The sequence below is a fragment of the Hypanus sabinus genome, chromosome 7, assembly GCF_030144855.1.
Source record: "Hypanus sabinus isolate sHypSab1 chromosome 7, sHypSab1.hap1, whole genome shotgun sequence".
Classification (NCBI taxonomy): Eukaryota; Metazoa; Chordata; class Chondrichthyes; order Myliobatiformes; family Dasyatidae; genus Hypanus; species Hypanus sabinus.
Window position 1 is genome coordinate 19,419,315 of NC_082712.1, and position 19,647 is coordinate 19,438,961.

A 19,647-nucleotide genomic window follows, 5' to 3' on the forward strand; every position below is an offset into this window, starting at 1 on the left:
TATTCAATCTCTCGTTGTAAATGTTGCTTTCCAGGTAACATCGTCTGAAACCTCTTCCTTGCTTTCTCCACATCTTTCCTGTAATATGGCAAGCAGAACTGTACACAATGCTACTAATGTAGTCTAACCAACATCTTGTATGGCTGCAACATTATTCAAAATAATACCACGTGCTCTTACACATCCCTCTGAAACAACAGACAAAGACTTGGTGCAATATCTCACTTTTGATGGTACAGCCTTCTACAGGACTGTCCACTTGAACTACTGGAATAGTGTTTTAATCTTCTGATTTAGAGATTGTGAATTAAGCAAAAATTTTTGAATTAGAATGATGAAAATTACCCAGGAATGAAACTTAGGAAGAATAATCAAAAATCATCATGAACATTTACCATTTAGTGTTATTACATGGAAACAAACACTGATGATTCTAACACTGGTTCTAAAAATAATTTGCTGCACTATATATTTGCACACTATATATTTGTAAAGAAGCTCAACAGTTCTCATTGAATACAATCTGATGAAACGTTTAATGAAATCAGCCTTCAGATGTAAAAAACACAAGTATCAGATTCAGGTCAGAGGGGAACTTTATCCTAGAAATTTTAATATACCAAAATGTGTGTGTTTGGCAGGCATTACAGCTGAGTACTAATAATTAAATCAGCAATAGTTATTACCCTTCAACCATCAGGCTCCTGAACCAGAGTGGATAACTTCACTTACCACAACACTGAACTGATTCTCACTAACTTTATGTTCTCAGATTGACTTATTTATTTTTGTAGTTGCAGTTTGTCTTCCTTTGTACAATGGTTGTGTGCAAATTTTCATTGATTCTATCATATTACTTTGTTCTACTGCTAATACCTACAAGAAAATTAATCTCAGGGTAGTGAAGTGGATTCAGGTTAACTGGGTTGTTCGTTAATCGAGGCAGCTGCTTATTTGGGGAAATTCTTAAAGAACAAAAACTAATCGAGAATATAGTCAGGATTCCCTTCATTTATGTGAGATACATGCCACTAGGTTGGACCAGGAGTCTGCTTTATTTATTTCTTTTTACTTAGGGATACAGCATGGAATAGGCCCTTCTGACTCTTCCAGCCATGCTGTCCAGCAATACCCGACTTAATCCGAACCTAATCATAGGATGATTTAAAATAGCCAAATAACCTCCTAACTGGTATGTCTTTGGACTGTGGGAGAATACTGCAGCACCCAGAGAAAACCTAAGCATTCCACAGAGCTTATGTACAGACTCCTTAAAGAAGAAGCTGAGACTGAACTCTGAATGATGATGCCCTGGGCTGTAAAAGTATGGTGCTAACCACCATGCTACATTGGTGCTCTGTTGCCCAACGGTTTCTAACTAGCATCAGGCTCGTGCACTTTTGCGGCCATTAGACACTAAACCACGCTTAGAGTGTACAGTTTTAAAAAGCATCAGTTGCATGTGTTTGTGTTCAAAAAGAACTTATTTTTATCACTGATAATTGGTGAGAAGTATGCAATAAGAAAATTCAGAACTATTTTGCTCTCCACAGTTTCAAGCATTTAGGCTTAGAGATGCCAGAAATGGCTGGAAGTGAAAATGAAAAGATTTCATTACTTCAACAAGTTAGGACTGCAAACAGTGAGCAAGTATCGATAATCATCTTGAATGTTACAATTAAAATGAAGTTTTGGAGGATGCAATCATTGATAGCACTGCATGAAGGCAGATTATTTTCTACATTGGGTGTCTGTGCTGATTTTGTTTATTTACAATTAATCAAAAGAATGCACCAGCGTATACTGGATGAATTCCTCCATCGATAACTATAGGAAAATATTACGCATTTTTACAGTACTGTAGTAAGTATCAGTAGTTTTCTAATTTGTTCTGTATTTCATTTAAAAACATACTCAGTTAAATAGTAGTTAGTTCTTTTTAATATCTTTTTAACTATTTCCATGAAACTTCATCTAATTGGGGTAGCTGCTTAATTGGGCCTAAACGTACTAATCCTGATATGTCCCCATTAAACCAGAATCCCATTGTATCTGGTGACATATACGTACTTTGATAATAAATTTACTTTGAGCTTTGAAAACATCAAAGATAGTTATGGAATTTTTGTGGAGGCCGGCTCAGCATTGTGATAACAAAATATAGTTATCCTGCGCCAGCAGTGCCCAATGATGGCAGTTGCCAGAACAAAATGGTTTAGGTCCAATGAAGACAGTGTATGTTGCTGATTCCTAACGCACAATTAAAATGACGGAAAGACATTAAGGATTTACTAGAGCAAGATAACTACATCAAACCTGATTTTGTGGTGAGTATGGTGACATTATTTTATCAGAGCCAGAGAATGTAATGTTCAAAGGCTGGTATTGATATTGGTTTATTATTATCACATATACTGAGATACAGTAAAAAAAATGTTTTGCAAGCCTTCCACACAGACCAGCTCAAAACATCTGCACTTTAAGGTAATATAAGGGAAAAGCAACAACAGGATGTAGGACGCAAGGAAGTCTGCAGATGCTGCAAATTCAAGCAACACACACAAAACGCTGGTGGAACGCAGCAGGCCAGGCAGCGTCTATAGGAAGAAGTACAGTTGATGTTTCGGGTCGAGACCCTTCGTCAGGACTAACTGAAAGAAGAGATAGTAAGAGATTTGAAAGTGGGAGGGGGAGGGATAAAGCTAAGAGCTGGAAAGTTGATTGGCAAAAGAGATACACAGCTGGAGAAGGGAGAGGATCATGGGACGGGAGGCCTAGAGAGAAAGAAATGGGGAGGGCAGCACCAGAGAGAGGGAGAGCAGGCAAGGAATGATTGTGAGAGAGACAGAGATAGAAAAAAAGAGAGAAAAGAAAAAAAAGAGAAAAGAAGAAAGAAAGAAAGAGGTAATAAGGGGAGGAGGGCATTAACAGACTTATCGTTGCATGAATGGAGGTATGAACGCCTGTGGAGACCCCAGTGTAGGGACGTTAGGACTGCATTGTAAATAGCTGATAGGTAATGTCGTACCCCAGCCCTTCTGTTCAGGGATGGATTTCCACTTTGCATCTAGTGATCACAATGCCATTAGTTTCAAGGTAATTATGGTTTCTCATTACCAGACCAATCCTTTTCCATAATTACCTTGAAACTAATGGCATTGTGATCACTAGATGCAAAGTGTTCTCCTACACAATCTTCTGTCAGCTGCCCTGTCTCATTTCCTAAAAGGAGATCAAGTATTGCACTCTTTCTCATTGGGGCATCTATATACTAATTAAGGAAACTTTCCTGAACACATTTGACAAATACTATCCCATCTAGTCTTTTTATAGTAAATGCAGAAAGATAAAATCACCTACTCTCTCAACCTTATGTTTCTGCAATGGTCTGCAATCTCTCTACAAATTTATTCCTCTAAATTCCAAGGACTGTTGAGTAGTCTATAATATAGCCCCATAATGTGGTCTATAATATAACCCCATAATATGGTCACCACTTATTGCCCTGTTCCACCCATAAAGCCTCACTGAATGAGTTCTCCAGTCTGTTCTGACTGAGCACAGCCTTGACATTTTCCTTGACCCGTCCTGCTTTAATTCCTCCCGCTCTATTATGTCTAAAACAATGGAACCCCAGAATATTGAGCTTCTAGTCCTACCCCTCCTGCAACCAAGTCTCACTAATCACTACAACATCATAATTCCATGTGTTGATCCATGCCGTGAGCTCAGCTGCCTTTCCTATAATACTTCTTATATTGAAATATGCGCAACTCAGAATATTAGTTCCAGCATGCTCAGCCTTTACTTCCTGACTTTGGCTGAGGTCATAACAACATCTGTCTCCACAACCACTCTTCTATCTGTCTGACACTCTGGTTCCCATCCCCCTGCAACTCTAGTGTAACCTTCCCTCACCCCCCACCCATTGCAGAACTAGTAAACCTTCCCACTAGGATATTAGTCCCCCTCCAGTGCAAACTATCTCTTCTGTATAGGTCCCACCTTCTCTGCAAGAGAGCCCAATGATCCAAAAATCTGAAACCTGCCCTCCTACACCAACTCCTTAGCCATGTGATAAGCTGTATGATCTTCCTATTTCCAGCCTCATTAGCACATGACATGGGTAGCAATCTTGATATCACAACCCTGGATATTCTGTCCTTTAACTTAGCACCTAACTCCCTGAATTCACCTTGCAGAACCTCGTCCCTATTCCTACCTATGTCATTGGTATGAGTCCTGACGAAGGGTCTAGGCCCGAAACGTTGAGAGTGCTTCTTCCTATAGATGCTGCCTGGCCTGCTGCTTTCCACCAGCATTTTGTGTGCATTGCTTGAATTTCCAGCATTTGCAGATTTCCTTGTCATTGGTACTAATATGGACCACCACCTCTGGCTGCTCACCCTCCCACTTAAGAATGTTGAGGATTTGATCTGAGATGTCCCAAACCCTGGCACTTGAGAGGCAACATACCATCCAGGAATCTTGTTCTCATCCACAGGACCTCCTTTCTGTTCCGCTAACTAGTGAATCCTATATCAGCACAGTTGCCTCTTCTCTTCTGAGCCACAGAGCCAGACTCAGTACTAGACACCTGAATGCTGTGACTTTCCTCTTCTAGGTCATCCTCCCCAACAGTATCCAAAGTGGTATACTTGTTGAAGGGGATGTTCACAGGGGTACTCTACCCCTTCACCTTCCTGACTGTCACACAGTTTCCTGTGTCCTGCACCTTTGGAGTAACTATCTATGTATGTGTCCTATCCATCACCACCCCAGTCTCCCAAGTGATTCAGTGTTCACGAGGAAATCTGCAGATGCTGCAAATTCAAGCAACACACACAAAGCATTTTGGGTGTGTTGATTCCGTGTTCATCCAGTTCCAGCTCCAAGTCCTTAAGTGCTGAAGCCACAGATCCCCTCTCTAGCAATGACTGCTTCTTCTTTGCCATATTTTTTTTATATAGCATTGAAGGCTACCCCAGCTCTTGCGTTTCCATCAGGTCTCAGAGTACCCCCAATATATTCCCCTTCAGTCCCTCTCTCACACATCCACCAAGTCCAACAGACACCCACAAATGCCAGGGGTAATTTACAGTAACTAATTAATCTAGCAACCATTCAGGACGCAAGAGGAAACCAGAGCACCCGAGGAATAATGATGTAATCATGGGAAGTTTCAGGAAGAACATGTAAACTTCATAGATAGCACCCAAGGTTAGGATTGGATCTGTGTTACTGGAGCTGTACTGAAACTGCACCAGCTGCTGCTTTACTTTGCCACCTTCAATGTGATGCCCTTTCTTGAATTTCTGCATCCAACATTATTAATCAGAATTGGAATCGGAATCAGGTTTCAAGAAATGAACTTTGCAGCAGCAGTACAATGCAGTACACAATAATAGAGAAAAAACTGTGTGAATTACTGTTTGAATGTATTAATTAATAAGTAGCTAAATTAAATAAGTAGTGCAAAAATAGAAATTAAAAGTGGTGAAGCAGTGTTCATGGGTCTAATGTCCATTTAGGAATTGGATGGCATAGGGAAGAAGCTGTTCTTGAATCATTGAGTGTGTGCCTTCAGGCTTCTGTACCTCCATCCTGATGGTAGCAATAAGAACAGAGCATGTCCTTGGCAATGGGGGTCTTAGCTAGGGTGTGATAGCATTTAGACAAAGCAATACCTTTCCAATTCAAGATTTTGAGATATGTGTATTGTTAAAATAAATAGGGTTTTTTGCTAATTACCAATTATTAATGGTCAATTATCTAGTGAAACAAAACAATTTCACTTCAACAATGGGTCATCACTTCTTTACAGGGACAAAATAGTTAAGCAATAAATGCTAATAAGGTAGCAAATCCTAATCCAGTAATTGAATAAATTCCATCAAAGTCTAGTACAAAAACTAGGGTGGAGAGGCCAGAACGAGTGAACACAGTTTCAGGATACAAAGCTGCCAATTAGAAACGAAGTCAGAACATCCCAAAGACCAATGAACCCTTGAAATTCTAACAGACGGACAGACATACTTTGATCCCGAGGGAAATTGGGTTTCGTTACAGAATAACATAAAGGTTATTCATATTGTGAACAGCCAGGGATTCGCATCGTTCTCGAAACAATAAAAAAAGAGTGCACAAGTATTGAAGTCAAACATCTGAATGTTTCCACCGCATTTAAGGTTAGTGATAGCAGTTAAAAGTTGTTGCGTTTATGAACTACAATTGAAAAAAACTTGGATCTATTTTTAAAGTACAATAAAGAAAACCCGTAGTAAACGGGGTGGGGGGGATGAGTCACACAAACTGAAGCGAGAATCTAACGTAATTAACGTAACAATTGGCAGGACACTTAAGGGGGAAAAGAGCGAGAAAGGGAGGGAAGGAGTGAGATAGCTAGAGAGAGAGAGGGGGAAGGAAGGAAGGAAGGGGGCGGTGCACATGTTGTCGGAGAGCTAGAGGGAGCAGCAGTTCATGAAAGCTGCTCGAAGTAGGAAGACGATCAAAACGGAAAGATAGGGACGCAAACAATAAGTCCTTCCTCCACCACTGATTTTTGTATAGATATTTTAAATTATTATTTATTGTAAAAGACGTCCCAGTGGACGCTAGAATTTGTGCTGCTTTCCCCTCTTCACTTATTCCTGGCACCTTTGTGACGGTCGAAGAGAAGATTTATCTTTGCAGAGACCCACTGAAAGTTGAACTTGTGCGGGGAAGGAAAGGGGGGAAATAACTGAAGTTGTGGAGCAACCCGGCGGGGGCCATGAGGGTGAAACTCGGCTTCCTCTTACGCAGTCTGCTGATCGTCGGCACTTTCCTGGCTCTGGTGACGCTCTGGTCCCGGTTGCTGTCGACACAGGGCGAGGACGGCAACCCCTTCGCCCGGCAGATGGTGAGTTGAGGGGAGGGGGAAGGGGGTTGAAGCAGGCCCGAGGTGGAGCCTGCGGCCCTTCAAAGGCGCCGTTGCCATGGAGACGGAGCTAGCCCGGTCCCCATTGCTGAGGGGAGGGGGGGTGGTGGCAGCCTCCCACCGTTTCTTCATACCCTCCCCCACCTTACTCCATTCCCCTTCGCAGTCATTTCAGTTCACCTGAAATTGTAGCTTCGGACTCGCTTATTGTTTGAGGAATTGCTCGCAAAATAACGGGTTAGATCCAGGCCATAGCAGGCCTCGGGCCCCCAGGGTGTGACTAGAGCTGAGTTATCCCCTTCGTGGGTAAGGAGAGGATGTCCTGGGGTCAGCCGTGAATATTCCGGATTGGTCTCTGTTTTGTTTCACATTGAATTATACCTTCATGGCTGGGCTGATATTGTAAGCAAAAAGGTGGTTCTGATTTTTAAAGATTCTAAATATTTCAAATTCTTAGCCCCTTCCTTTCGTGTGCTTTATACCTATGCCCCTGATGAAGAGGACTCGGTTTCACTTTCCTGAAGTCGATTGGAATTATTTTGTTTCACTTCACTTGAAATGGAAACGTTAAGAGAGTTACTCTGAAATTTATTCTTGCCAGTTTTACTCTGTTCTTTCAGCTAGACTTGTGTCCTTTCATTTTGAACTTCTAGGAATAATGCACCATTCCATTCAGATATAAGTTATGGATATTTATTACCTCCAATCCCAGCAGAGGACACTCCTGATCCTTCTATTTTCCATTCTGTTGGAGAACTTCACTGTGATAGACAGTAGAAGGCACTACAGTCTATTGCATTCAATCTAATTATAACTAGGTTCCCTTCATACTTGTGTATACTTGGCACTGCTTAAGTCTTCTGCATTTGTTCTTTCTCCCCTTAAATTAATTCTGCATCTTATTTAAATGTGAAATGTTGTAATTCACCAGGGTTCATTTGTGTGATGCATTTTAGTTTTTAATTATTTATTGCATGTTTCTGCGTAATAATTTTTTTGCTAGAAAATAGTGATAGTAATAATGGGGTGCCGCAAACATTGATTCTAGGGCTTTGGATTCTGACTTCCATTTTGACTTGGTTATCAGTTAGCATGACAGAGTTTGTAGTTCATTTCCGGTGTCTTCTGTAAGAAGTTTGTACATCTTCCCCATGAATGCATGGGTTTCATCAGGGTGCTCCAGTTTCTTCCCACAGTCCAAAGATATGCCAGTTAGTAAATTAATTGGTCATTGTAAATTGACCTGTGGTTAATAGGTGATAGGTGAGTTGCTGGGCAGTGCAGCTTGTTGGGCCAGAAGGGCCTGTTTGGCACTGTATCTCTAAAATACCTTCGTGGCTTGGCAGGCCAGTCGCTCTGCAAAGTATAGACTGCACTTGGAATCGTGGGAGGGAAAAGGAGAGCTATTTCTACCACCACAGATGCAGCAGAGAAGGCATCAAGATGGCTCTAGATAAAGAGGGCAGATCTGTGGGTAGCTGCTAGGGCACAGGCCTGGGTCTGATCAACCCTGGTTGGGTCGCCTGCGCGAGGATATATGTTGAGAGACCCAAAACCCCTGATGACCTCGGGTAACATCACTGATGATGTGCCCTAGCTTAGCATCATGCAGATGTTTCTGTAAGAAAATATATCAGTAGCATTTTGTACGATATACAAGGTTAGGGATAGAAAATAGCCTATGAGGAAGAAGCAAAAAACATCTTCAAAGGACTGATGGTAAATTTGTCAAGTGGGCAAGAATATAACAATTTAAGGAAACTGTAGGATTATGTACTTTATTTGGAACAATAAAGCTGAATATTTTTAAATGGAGAGACAGCTAGTAAAACTGGTACTGTGGGTGTTCTGGTTCATGAAATGTAGGTAAAGAATGCTGAATGCAAATAGACAAATTGTTCCTTATTGCAAAGGCATTGGAGTACAAATGTAAGGAAGATATTCTGTGATTATACAGTACTTTGGTGATACCTCACGATCTCATTCAGTAGTGGAGAAGCCATAAATGGCCTAATGCTTCTATTTCTAATGTTCTCATTTGCAGTATTGTGTGCAGTTTTGCCCGTAGCAGAAAATAAATGCAATGAATAGTTGAGAAACTGCAGATGATAGAAATCTTAAAATAGAACCAAGTGCTGGAAATGCTCAGCAAGTTGGGCAGCATCTGTGAATGGAGAAATATGGGGTTATGGGGTTAATACTTCAGGTTGGTTACCTTGCATCAGAGCTGTGAAAAGTTGAAGTCAAAACATGATTGAAGTTGTAGAGGAGCGGTCTACAGAGCTCAAATGTTTCTCTATGAGAAACTGAAAATTGAGAGTGAGTAAATGATAAAAGAGGCACTGGTTGAGAGAGGGTTGTATCAGATGATCCATCTGCAGGCAATACAAACTGGAGATGGTTGAAAACTGAGAAGGAAAAAGGGAAAGTCTTACTTCTGTAAGATAGAAAACAGTTCTTTTGCTTCATTACTGGAAATCAGTTCCAAAATACTCATTCCTTTTTATTTGGCACCTTCCAAAATGCAGCTGCAGGAGATGTAACACTTCCTTGCCAGCACACTAACGTAGCGGCAAGCACAAGAGTTCTGCACCAACAGCAATCATCAATTGGGGTTTGGTTCCCACCACTCTCTGTAAGGAGTTTGCATGTTCTCCTCACAGCTGTGTAGGTTTCCTTTGGGATCTCTGGTTTCCCCTCGCATTCCAAAGACACACTTGGGGCTAGTGACCAAAACATGATATATTTTCGCTGGAAGCCTGAATGCTTGCGGGCGTTGGACTTGTGTTGGTCACTGATGTAGAGTGGCACCTTTCACAGTATGTTTTGATGTACGTGTAACAAATAAAGATAATAAAGTTAATCTGCTGTCTAGGATGAAAGCACTTTTTCCAGATAAAGCAGCAAATTTCTTATTCCTCTTCCACATTGTTACATCGCATTTAATACTCATAGTACACTCTCGTTTGTGTTGAAGAAACTTAATGGCAAGGCAAATGACACAAGGGTTGATGGTGTGATGGATAGTGTAGAAGCTTGTCTTGGTTACAGTGGGACATTGTATAGAATGCAGAGCTGGGCTGAGAAGTGGCAGATGGAGTAAAGTGTGAAGTAATTCATTTTGGAAGGTTGAATGAAGCCAGAGTGCTGGGTTGTTAGAAGGTTCTTAACAGTATGGTGGAACATGAGGATCTTGGGGTCCGCATCCATAGGTCCCTCAGTTACTGCGCAAGTTGATAGGATAGTTAAGAAGGCATATGGTGTGTTGGCCTTCATTTGTGCAGGGGATCGGTTCAAGATCTGCAAGATAATATTGCAGCTCATTAAAGCTCTGGTTAAACCACACTTGCAATATTGTGTTCATTTCTGTTCACCTTATTATAGGAAGTTATGGAGACGAGTGCAGAGGAGATTTATCAGGCTGTTGTCTGGATTAGAGAGCAAGTTTTATGAGGGAAGATGGAGCAAGCTAGAGCTTTTCTCTTTGGAATGAAGGAAGATAAGAGGCAACTTTGTAGAGATGTATAAGATGATGAGAGGCATATATAAAGTGATAGTGCCTTTTTCCCCCAGAAAAGAAGTGGCTAATACAAGATAGAATAATGACTGGGGGTGGGGAAGTATAGAGGGGGTGTCAGTTTTTTTTCAAACACCGATTGGTGGGTGCATGGAATGAGCTGATTTGAACATTAAAGAGATTCTTAGATGGGCACATAGATGAAAGAAAAATGGAGGGCTATGTGGGAGGAAAATATTAGATTGATCTTGGAATAGGTTAAAAGTTCAGCACAACATCATAGCCCAAAGGACCTGTTCTGTACTGTAATGTTCTATAAATGCATGTTGCATAAATGCTTTGCAAAACACCTCGATTCAGTCGACAAGGGTAACCGTGAGCTTCCAGCTGCCCATGCTCTAGTTTACTCATGCCATTTTGACCTCTGTCTTCGACCACTTACAGTGGCTTGCTGAACAGCTTCCCATTATCTGGCGGTCAGTTAGTGTCGTCGGGATTCAACACTTTCAAATGCCCAGCATTCAAAAACTGACTAGTTCTGATGAAGCATTATCACGCTCATCTTGCTGAAGTTCTCCAATCTTATGTTGTGGAATCTGACTGTCTGGTCCTGTAGTTGATCAACATAGGATAGGAAACATCAGTCATTTGAATGGGATTTCTTTGATTTTGGAAAAGAGAAGGAAAATTATTATATCAAATACTACTTAATGCTAAGGTAATTTTGAGCTCTTAATAACACTTAAGCAAATGTTTAACTATCTGAATGTCTGCGACATTCTGAAAGCTGTTAATTCCTTGATGGATTTGACAGGGGACAATAATCAGGACCCATTTTGTCGCCTTTAAAATGCTGTCAAGGGTGTGTTTCCTCAGTGAAGCCTTTTCACCACTGATGTCTTACCATTTCTTGCCAGATGTCTGAAGGACGCAGGGGCCTGGAAAAATCCATTGCATCAGTACAGTATCTCATTAACATGACCATAACGAGAAAGTAGGTAGTAGGCATGAGATCAGCAAGTACAGTCCTGCACCATTCTGATTGAATGAAGGATGAAACAGGCTTGAAGGGCCACTCATAGAGTCCTCTATGCATGAAGGATAAATAAAACCTAAGAATTTACTACTTTGCTAATGAGATCAAGAATCTGCCTTTGCTGTCATAACAATCTTTCTTCCCATTCCTCTATATTTGTTTAAAATATTTTAAACGGGGCAAATTATTTGTCATTCTGCCACAAATTCCAGTCTTTTCTCTACAGTGCCTTGGTTGCTTGATATTATTCGAGTCAACACCTAAGTGATGCCCTAGGGGGACAAAATGAGAAAGAACTTGGAAAAAGCAAAGAAACTAATTCAGAGAAACTTAAAAAAAAAGCAGATGGTGATCAATAGAATGAGAATAAAGGTTTTTGGAAGACACAAGTTAAGGGGATGTAGTAGATAGCAAGGAAGATGATCAAAGCTTGTAGCAAGATCTGGACCGGCTAGAAAAATTAGCTGAAAAATATCAGATGGAATTTAATGTTGTCAAATGTGAGGTGTTGCACTTTGGGAGGACCAACTAGGGTAGGAATTACACAGAGTGCAGTGGGGCACTGAGGCTTGTGTTAGAACAGGAATCTGGGAATACAGATCCATAAGGTAGATAGGATTTTTAAAAAAAAGCTTCTGGCTGCCGGAAATCAATGTATTGAGTACAGGAGTTGTAATGTTATCTTGAAATCATAGATATTGGTGATGCCGAATTTGGAGCATTGTGTCCACTTTTGGTCATCTACCTACAGGAAAGATGTGAATAAGATTGAAAGACTGCAAAGAAATTTTACAAGGATGGTGCCAGAAGTTGAGGACCTGTGATACAGAGAATGGGTTAGGACCTGTGGAATAGGTTAGGGCTTTATTCCCTAGAAAGTGAAAATAGAAGTTTGAGGGGAGATTTGATAGAGGTATACAAAATCATGATGGCTATAGAAAAGGTAAATGCAGGCTTTTTCCATTGAGGTTGGGTGCAACTAAAATGAGAGCACATGCATTAAAGGTGAAATAGTTAAAGAGAACTTCACTCGGAGGGTTATGCGAATGTGGAACAAACTGCCAGAAATGTAGAAATCCAACATTTAAGAGGTTTGGATAGATACAGGGATGGAAGAGGTATGGAGGCGCTATGGTCTAGGTGCAGGTCAATGGAACTAGGCATATTTATGGTTCAACATGGACTAAATAGGCTGAAGGTCCTGTTTCTATGCTGTAGTGTACTGTGACACTAGGAATCCTGGACTTAACCCTGTGATTCTAGTATTTTTTTAACTGTGAAAGTGATTTGCTCTAAAATTTATAATTGTATAAAGCTACTAAATGGGAAACATTTTCAGAGCTATATTTTATTAATGAGCCTCATTTGATGGTTATAAGTGACTGAGCTCTGATCAGATGATAAATCATCTGTCATTGAAAATCAGTTTCATACTTACAGATGCCAGAGATTTGCCTTTTAAGTTTTGGCCACTGTCCTCCAGTGTAATTCTGATTTTTCTTATTTTTTAATTTATTGTTTGAGTTTATGTATTCATTTCTGTAAACCTTTCCTGCATTTCCAGCAATGGATTTGGACTGCTAGTTTTAGTCATTTCCCTTTTCTTGCTAGTGCAATGCAGCAGGTCTGTTTGAAGTCTTTTCTGACAACTGTTTAAAATGGAAGTCATGAGCAAAGTACAAATAGTACCTACTAAATTTAATTCTGGATTATGGTATAATGCAGTAATATATTTTTTCACTGGCATAATGCTGTCGATGTAATTCATGCTTGAGTAAAATGTATAGATTGGTTCATTAAATCTCTCATGTAGAAAAAATTTTCTTACTTCAAATAATTTACAGATTCATTGAAATAAAATTCAGGAAGGATCCTATCAAATTGAATATTGTAATTTGAATCAGTTCTAAATGTTTTATAAATTGGCTTGAAGCGTGATCATGTTATTTCGTAGATAATCAAGATCTCTAATTGGATGCATCAACACCCACTTAAGGAACTCAACAAATGAACAAAACTTGCTTGGTATTTTTGTAGGTCAGGTAGCATCTGTGGAAAGGGAAGCAGATTGATTCAAGTCAACTATCTTCTTTAAGAACTTGAGAAATGGTGGTTGAAGGATCATTAATTTGAAACTTTCTCTCTGTTTTACTTTCCACAGATGCTGTCTGTTCTGTTCAGTATCAAATTTTCAAATATGCCAATCTAGCATCAAATGGATCAGTCATTATAATGATATACATTTTTTTGCTTACTCATCCATCCAGAGTATGAGACGGGATCCAGCATGCAAATGGAATGTGGACAAAAAACTGAGTGATCAGAGTGGGTTAGGGTGTGATCTGTGGGCCAAATATGCAGCCAAATCTAAACACTGGCTAAGAACAGCACTATTGCTGTTGTGGTTGATGTGAGAAACTTGGGTAGGTTGTATCCAGAGCTCAGGTTCAGAGTGCTTGTACAAACGTTTGTATATATCTTGCTCCTTTTAATGTCATCAACTATCTTGGAAATTTTATTATACTACTTTGTATTATGGAAACTGAGAAATATAAATGTTTTGATAATTTGATAACAATTTCCAGTATTCCAGAAAATCTGCTGATCCAGTAATGACAAATTACCAGGTTGCTGGATTATCAGAGATTTACTGTCTCGAGCATCTGTAGTTCTGTTTTTCAATAACTGTGAACTACTTCTAGCTTAAGAATTGTCCATGAAAATTACTTTGCCCTTCAAAAATCTTATTGTATCTCTTAATTCCTCACTTTGTAGATGGCATTTTATTGCTACATTCCTTTGGTGAGTTATGGCTTCTAATAATAATTAATTCTGTGTGCAAAGAGGAATAGCTTGATAGTAGGGTTATCCAGAGCTCAAAGACACTTAGTACTGCATGACAAATAAAGCAGAAAATTTAGAGATAATGGTAAGAACAGGAACAAATTTGAAATAAATTTTACCTTCCCCTATTTTGCAATTGTTGCTGTTGACCAAAATTTGAGGTTTAAAAACCTTTTGAAATGACTTTCTTTTACATGTTGTCAATGGAGAACAAATGCTGATTGTAACATCTCTACTTGGAGACAAGTGGTAAAAGAAAGCTTCATTCATTTGTTATTCAGTTGGTTTGACAGGCAGAAGCAGCAATTGTTGAACTTCACAGTTCATTCTCCCTTGTTGATGTGATCATACATGCAAATAGGAAGAGTGCAGAAAAGATGTATCAGAATGTTCCCCTGACTTGAGGTGGGGGAAGGGGGTACGAATTACAAGGAGAGGTTGAGTAGACTAGCACTATATTCCCTGGAATGTTGAAGATTGAGGGGAAACCTGTTAGAGATATCATGAGGTCATGGACAGGATGAAAGTACATATTCTTTTTTTCCCCACCAGGAGGTTCTAAAATCATGATGGCATAGGTTTAAGACAAGAGGTGAGATATTTATAAAGGACATCAGGGACAGCTTCACCCAAAAGGTGATTCTATTTGGAGTGAGCTGCTATAAATACTGGTTAAGAACAGCACTATTACTATTGTGGTTAGCATAATGCTATTTCAGCACCAGCAACCAGGGTTCAGTTTCCTCTGCTGATCATAAGGTACTTTAATGTTCTCCCTGTGACCCCATATGGGTTTCTTCCAGGTATTAGTTTCCTCCCAGATTCCAAAGATGTACTGTACAAATAGGAGGTTAATTGGTCACATGGGTGTAATTGGGTAGCAGGGGCCCATGCTGTACCTCTAAATTAAAAAAATAAATACAATTTAAGTCATCTAGGTAAGTACATGGATAAGAGAGACTTTAAGGACTGTGGGCCAAACAAAAACAGATGGGCAAACACGAGGAAATCTGCAGATGCTGGAAATTCAAACAACAACAACACAAAATGCTGGTAGAACACAGCAGGCCAGGCAGCATCTATCGGGAGAAGCACTGTCGACGTTTTGGGTCGAGACCCTTCGTCAGGACTAGATTGGGACTAGCTTACTGGGCAACACAGTTGACATGAACGATGTAAGCTGGAGGGTCTGTTCTCATGCTGTAAGACTCTGGATTTAAATTAACAGGATTGGGTCTCTTGGGCCTATTCCACTATTTAATAAGACCTTGGCAGATCTGATAGTAACCTCAACTCTCCATTACATTCTACATGTGGTAACCTTTCACCAAATTGCTTTCTGAAAAATCTATCAACTCTGTCTTAAACATATAAAACCGTATGCAATATTCATGGTTCTGTGTCATCAAGATTCTGTGTAATTTAACTAGGATATCTTTATTCCTGTACTCAAAATCCTTGTAATGAAGGCAAATGTACACATAAGAACATAAGAAATAGGAGCAGGAGTAGGACATCTGGCCTGTCGAGCCTGTTCCACCATTCAATAAGATCATGGCTGATCTGGCCATGGACTCCTCTCCACCTGCCTGCCTTTTTCCCCATAACCCTTAATTCCCCTACAATGCAAAAACCTATCCAATCTTGTCTTAAATATATTTACTGAGGTAGCCTCCACTGCTTCATTGGGCAGAGAATTCGCTCTCTGGGAAAAAGCAGTTTCTCCTTGTCTCCCCTGAATCTAGAGGTAATGTCCCCTAGTTCTAGTCTCGCCTATCTGTGGAAACAACTTTCCTGTCTTTATCTTATCTATCCCTTTCATAATTTTGTTTATATATGATCTCTTCTCATTCTTCTGAATTTCAGTGAATACAGTCCCAGGTCACTCAATCTCTCCTCATAGTCTAATCCCCTCATCTCTGAAATTAACCTGATGAACCTCTTCAGCACCACCTCAAATCCAGTATATCCTTCCTAATTCCATATACAGTACGTCTTTTTAATTGCTCACTGCAGCTCCCTGTTGGTTTTTAATGACTTGTGTACAAACACAAAGGTAGCTTTAAATATCAACATTACCCAATTTTTTGAATTGAATTGACTTTATCTCTTGCGTCCTTCAAATACATGAGTAGTAAAAATTTTTGTTATGTCTCCATCTAAATGTGCAATCATAGTAATTTATAATTTTGTAATAAATAGAACAGTTAATGTAACATAGAAATACACTCAAATCAGCGTGAGTTGATTAGACTGATGACCTGGTGGAAGAAGTCCTGGCTTTTATGCTGCGGTACCATTTCCCGGATGGTAGCAGCTGGAATAGATTATGGTTGGGGTGACTCGGGTCCCCAACCATAATATGGGCCTTTCTTTTTTTTTTTACACACTTGTCTTTGTAAAATGTCCTGAATCATGGGAAGTTCATGACTACAATTGCGCACCACTCTAGACTGCGAGTGTGATAACAGGAGGTACAGTTCCCAAGCCAGGCAGTGATGCAGCCAGTTAGGCTGCTCTCAATTGTGCCCCTGCAGAAAGTTCTTAGGATTTGGGGCACATGCCAAACTTCCTCAACTGTCTGAGGTGAAAGAGGCGCTGTTGTGCCTTTTTCACCACAGAGCTGGTGTGTACAGACCACATGAGGTACTCGGTAATGTGGATGCTGAGAAACTTAAAGCAGTTTACCCTCTCAATCCTCGATCCATTAATGTCAATAGGGGTTAGCCTGTCTCCATTCTGCCTGTAATCCACAACCAGCGCCTTTGTTTTTGCGACATTGAGGGAGAGGTTGTTTTCTTGACACCGCTGTGTCCGAGAGATGACTTCTTCCCTGTAGGCCACCTCATTATTGTTTGAGATTAGGCCAATCAATGTAGTGTTGGCAAATTTAAGTAACAGATTGAAGCTGTGGGTGGCAACACAGTCACTGATATACAGGGAGTAAAGGAGGGGACTTAGTAGTACACAGCCCTGAGGGACTCCTGTATTGACAATCAGAGGGGTGGAGGTGAGGGAGCCCACTCTTACCACCAGCTGGCGATCTGTCAGTAAGTCCAGGATCCAGCTGCACAAGGCGCTGTCATGGCCATTTTTATCACCAAATTATCACCAATTTAAAAAAATATTCTGCTTTTTTGTAAGTGCATCAAAGTGAATAACTTTACATATTCTACATTATATTGTAGCTGCCTTGTTATCATTCTTTCACTCAGCTAATTCACATCAACATTGTCTATTAGGAACATACTTTTCACAATCCTATGCACTTTCAAATCATAAATGAAGATTCTGCAGAAGCTGGAAGTCTTGAGCAACACAAAATACTGGAAGAACTCAACAAGTAAGGCAGCATGAAAGGGAAATAAACAAATGGTTGACATTTTGGGCTGAGACCTTGCATCAGGACTTGATAAAGGGTCTTGGTCCAGAATGTCAACAGTTTTTTCCCCTCCATATACACTTTCAGACTTGCTGAGTTCTGTCAGCATTTTCTGTGTGTTACTCACTTTCAGATCATCATAACAAATTTGAAACTATGGCTTTTGGTCCTTTTCACCCAAATCATTGATATAGATCATGAATACCTGGGGCCCCAAACAGTTTCCTGTGGTAATTCACTGATTGTTGTTTGTCAACCTAAAAACGAAACATCTATTACCAGAGTGTTTTGTTCAATGTATGGCAATTTATTGTATGTCAACTCCAACTGTACTCTAATTGGTTAATTGGCCTCGTGTGGGATTTTATGTTAAGGCTTCTGAAAATCCAAAGAGAGTGGTTTTGAATTGTTCCTACTTTATTCTAAGTTTAAAGAACTCCAGTAGTTTTGCCAAATGTGAGTTTCCTTCAGTCCTTGGCTCAGGATAACCAATAATATTGACACTGCTACTATACCAATTACTAATCCAAACCCATTAAAGGATTCAAAATAACACATTCAAAATGCTGGTGGAACTCAGGAGGTCAGGAATAAACAGTTGATATTTTGGTCTCAGCCTGAAACATCAGCTGTTTATTCGTTTCCCTGGATGTCACCTGACCCATGGAGTTCCTCCAGTATTTTGTATGTGTTACTCTGGATTTCCAGCATCCACAGAATCTCTTGTGTTTACATCAGCTGAAATGCATGAAGTGTGGATGGTATGTGTGTTGATTAAGTTTCTTGTTTTTTCTTGCCATAGGCAGCCATGTAGAGGTACCATGAAAATTAGTTCTTTGCACCATAGCACAGTGCATCATTTAATTAATTGGGTTTGGAAGTGCAGAAGTATAGGTTACAGTTTTTGTAGTGCAGGGATTGACTGAAGATTCATGAAAAACATTTCTGAATTCCATCAATTTATTTCAGGACTTTTAAAAATTAAACCTTTGTAATGACCCTGATACTACAAACTGTTAAATACCATGTGGTTCATTCAGGGATGAAAATCTGCCTGAATGGCTTTAGTGAGACAGCACTTGGAATATTATGTGCTGTTTTGGTGTATCCACCCCAAAATAAACCTTGTTTTTTTTTATATAGAAAGTGTGTTGCAGAGATCATTGAGACTGCTTCCAGAAATTATGGATTTGTTGTCTAAGAGAGATTCGCTATTCTTTAGTAGAATGACAAGATATATAATCAAAGCTTAGTAAGTTCTTACAGAGTTGGTAAGCTAGATGAGGATGAATTATTTCCATGGTTGAAGTTTCCGTCATTCCAAGATCACAATTTCAACATAAGGGATTGGCTGTTCAGGAATGTGGTGAGAAATTGAGAAAACTTTGAATTTATTTGAGGAATTTTTTAATTAAATCATTGCATTGTGGCGACCCATTTCCTAGCGTATCCGAACCGACTCACAATTAGATAGCCTACGGGGGTTTGCGAGCACAGAGCTTTGGAGCCTCTGCGCCATGGGGGGCCGGTTGACAGAGGCTTAAAAGTGAGGCTGAAGTTTTCGAATAAAGTTTTTTCCTTCGACTGCAGTTACCGACTCCGTGTCGTAATTTTAGCGCTGCGTGTAGCACACCGCTACAATTGGTGACCCCGACGGTCCAAACGATTTTTGGACCAGAAATGACCGACGCCGCCTCTGTTCATGCGGTTTCGTTGAAACTGCCAGGTTTCTGGATACAGCGCCCGGACCTATGGTTCCAGCAAGCCGAAGCCCAATTCCACGTTCGCCAGATCACCTCAGAAGACACCCGCTACTACTACGTGGTGAGCTCCCTCGACCAGGACACAGCGGCCCAGGTCGTGGAGTTCGTACAGTCGCCCCCGGCAGACGGCAAGTACACGGAATTCAAAGCCCTGCTCCTCAGGACTTTCGGACTCTCACGGCGCGA

The 19,647-nt window shown here is 40.3% G+C and overlaps 1 protein-coding gene across 2 annotated transcripts in view; it reads left to right on the forward strand.

Moving 5' to 3' along the window:
* Positions 1-6,440: 6,440 nt before the first annotated feature.
* Positions 6,441-19,647, forward strand: part of galnt7 (UDP-N-acetyl-alpha-D-galactosamine: polypeptide N-acetylgalactosaminyltransferase 7) — a 134,205-nt gene continuing 120,998 nt past the window's right edge. For both annotated transcript variants that reach the window (XM_059974279.1, XM_059974278.1), the window contains exon 1: positions 6,441-6,901. In XM_059974279.1, the coding sequence (XP_059830262.1) occupies positions 6,773-6,901 (129 nt within the window). In that variant the 5' untranslated portion in view covers positions 6,441-6,772. The remainder of the gene's footprint in view (positions 6,902-19,647) is intronic.